This window comes from Myotis lucifugus, unplaced genomic scaffold (assembly GCF_000147115.1).
Source record: "Myotis lucifugus unplaced genomic scaffold, Myoluc2.0 scaffold_116, whole genome shotgun sequence".
NCBI classification, from domain to species: Eukaryota; Metazoa; Chordata; class Mammalia; order Chiroptera; family Vespertilionidae; genus Myotis; species Myotis lucifugus.
The window spans coordinates 3,573,353-3,575,441 of NW_005871164.1; the positions used below are offsets into that span (position 1 = coordinate 3,573,353).

General features: G+C 44.4%; 1 protein-coding gene across 1 annotated transcript in view; it reads left to right on the plus strand.

The window, feature by feature from the left end:
* Nucleotides 1-215: 215 nt before the first annotated feature.
* Nucleotides 216-2,089, plus strand: part of MGAT5 (mannosyl (alpha-1,6-)-glycoprotein beta-1,6-N-acetyl-glucosaminyltransferase) — a 215,181-nt gene continuing 213,307 nt past the window's right edge. The window contains exon 1 of the mRNA XM_023757865.1: nucleotides 216-586. Coding sequence (XP_023613633.1) covers nucleotides 346-586 — 241 coding nt within the window. The 5' untranslated portion in view covers nucleotides 216-345. The remainder of the gene's footprint in view (nucleotides 587-2,089) is intronic.

Sequence of the window (2,089 nt, forward strand, 5' to 3'; positions counted from 1 at the left end):
GCGCCCGTTTCCTCCTCCGTATTTGTACAGCTTTTTGTCGCCTTGCCAGATTTCCCCTCTTAGCTTGCAGATCAAGAACCGTAAGATACCATACCGAACCGGCAAACTAAGAAAAAGGAAGTTCTCAGTTTAGAGCTAATTTGAGTGAAAACAGGGCTCTGGTTTGTTTTACCGTGTTTTGCCATGACCGCTGAGCTAACTTTTCTCCTCCTCCACAGCAGGATGGAAGAGAGGAGAGGAAATCGGCAGACGCAGGAGCCGGAGTGAGACGGCCGAGCCCACCATGAGCCCGGGCCTCCCTTCTGCGCTTTAAGAGCCAGCGGCAGGTGAAGTCGCCAGAGAGCAATGGCTCTCTTCACTCCATGGAAGTTGTCCTCGCAGAAGCTGGGCTTTTTCCTCGTGACTTTTGGTTTTATTTGGGGCATGATGCTCCTGCATTTTACCATCCAGCAGCGGACTCAGCCCGAGAGCAGCTCCATGCTGCGTGAGCAGATCCTGGACCTCAGCAAGAGGTACATCAAAGCGCTGGCGGAGGAAAACAAGAATGTGGTGGACGGGCCGTATGCTGGGGTCATGACCGCTTACGGTAAGTGCTGCACCTTGGGGGCTGCTTGACCCAGCGTGATTTTGCTTCCAAAGGACCCCAGAGGCTCTCAGACTTGGTCTTGTCGTGGAGTGAGTGTGTTCCTTGCCATTGCCTTAGTGGCAGTGAATTGCTCACAGAGGGACACTTTTAAAAAGTTTAAGCAGTGTCCCTTGGGAATGTCTCAGCTCTGGTACACACTGACACTCAGCGCTGGGAGCAATAGGGTAGGCATTTCCATTCTCCTGCTTGTGTTTGCAGCCAGCGCCTCCTCCCTCAACACATTTCTGGATTGCATGATCTCATCTGGGAGTATGATCAGGAAATGTAGAAAAGTATTCTCATTATCTTTCCCTAAACAAAACTTAATTAGAACTGGTGGATTGAGGTAAGGAGGCTGGGGAGGAGTGGTCCATGGACGCCAAGAAACACAGAGCCCTGTGTGCCTCCCCTTGGCCAGCATGCAAGACATTAGGGCTGCCTGCGGCTAATAGCTTTAACCTTTGGCTTCTTCAGAGATTATTGCTCTTGTTTCTTGCCCTTGTCACTAAGTGCCCAGCTTGAAAAAAAGTCTTTTTGTACTTGTTGCTTTTTTTTTTTTTTTGGCAGGTACTGTAAATCCTTTTTGAAATGAGGTTGAGTAAAAACAAAACAAAACAAAAAAAAACACGTATAGAATTTTATTTATTTTTCTTTGGCCAAAAGTTACACTTAATATAGAAAAAGAAAAAGTGGAAACCGAGACCAGCAAAAATATAGTAAGAAAAAAATAAAATCACCTAAATCTATGCTAGGAAATAAGCACAATTAACATTTCAGTTCAGATCTTTCTGATACTTTGTATATGCAAATAATTATAAATATACAGATATATAGAGATGCAAAGTACTTACAAAAGCATGAGTATAAAGCAAAATTGCAAATAAAATTTGGATCATTGTTTTCTAGAGAAGCCACTTCCCTTGGGGTGACCCATTGTTCAGTGATAAGTCTAGTCATTGGATGGAGACTTCAGCAGCCTCAGGGTTTGAGACCCTGAGATATAACATAAATGAGAAATGAGATGGGATTGGGTGAAGGAAAAGATTGGTATTCTGCCGAAACCGGTTTGGCTCAGTGGATAGAGCATCGGCTTGTGGACTGAAGGGTCCCGGGTTCGATTCCGGTCAGGGGCATGTACCTGGGTTGCGGGCACATCCCCAGTAGGGGATGTGCAGGAGGCAGCTGATCGATGTTTCTCTCTCATCGATGTTTCTGGCTCTCTATCCCTTTCCCTTCCTCTCTGTAAAAAATCAATAAAATATATTTAAAAAAAAAAAGATTGGTATTCCATCTTGGACCCAATCATGTGATTCCTGGAAATGTACAGCAACAGGTGGAAGCTGGGTTCAGACACAGAAAATCATGTTCAGCTTTACATATATATATATGTGTGTATTTCTTTTTGAAAGGATCCAGCAAATTTGGTTAGCTTTTAATATTGCATATGTATTCTTTTGGTAAGGA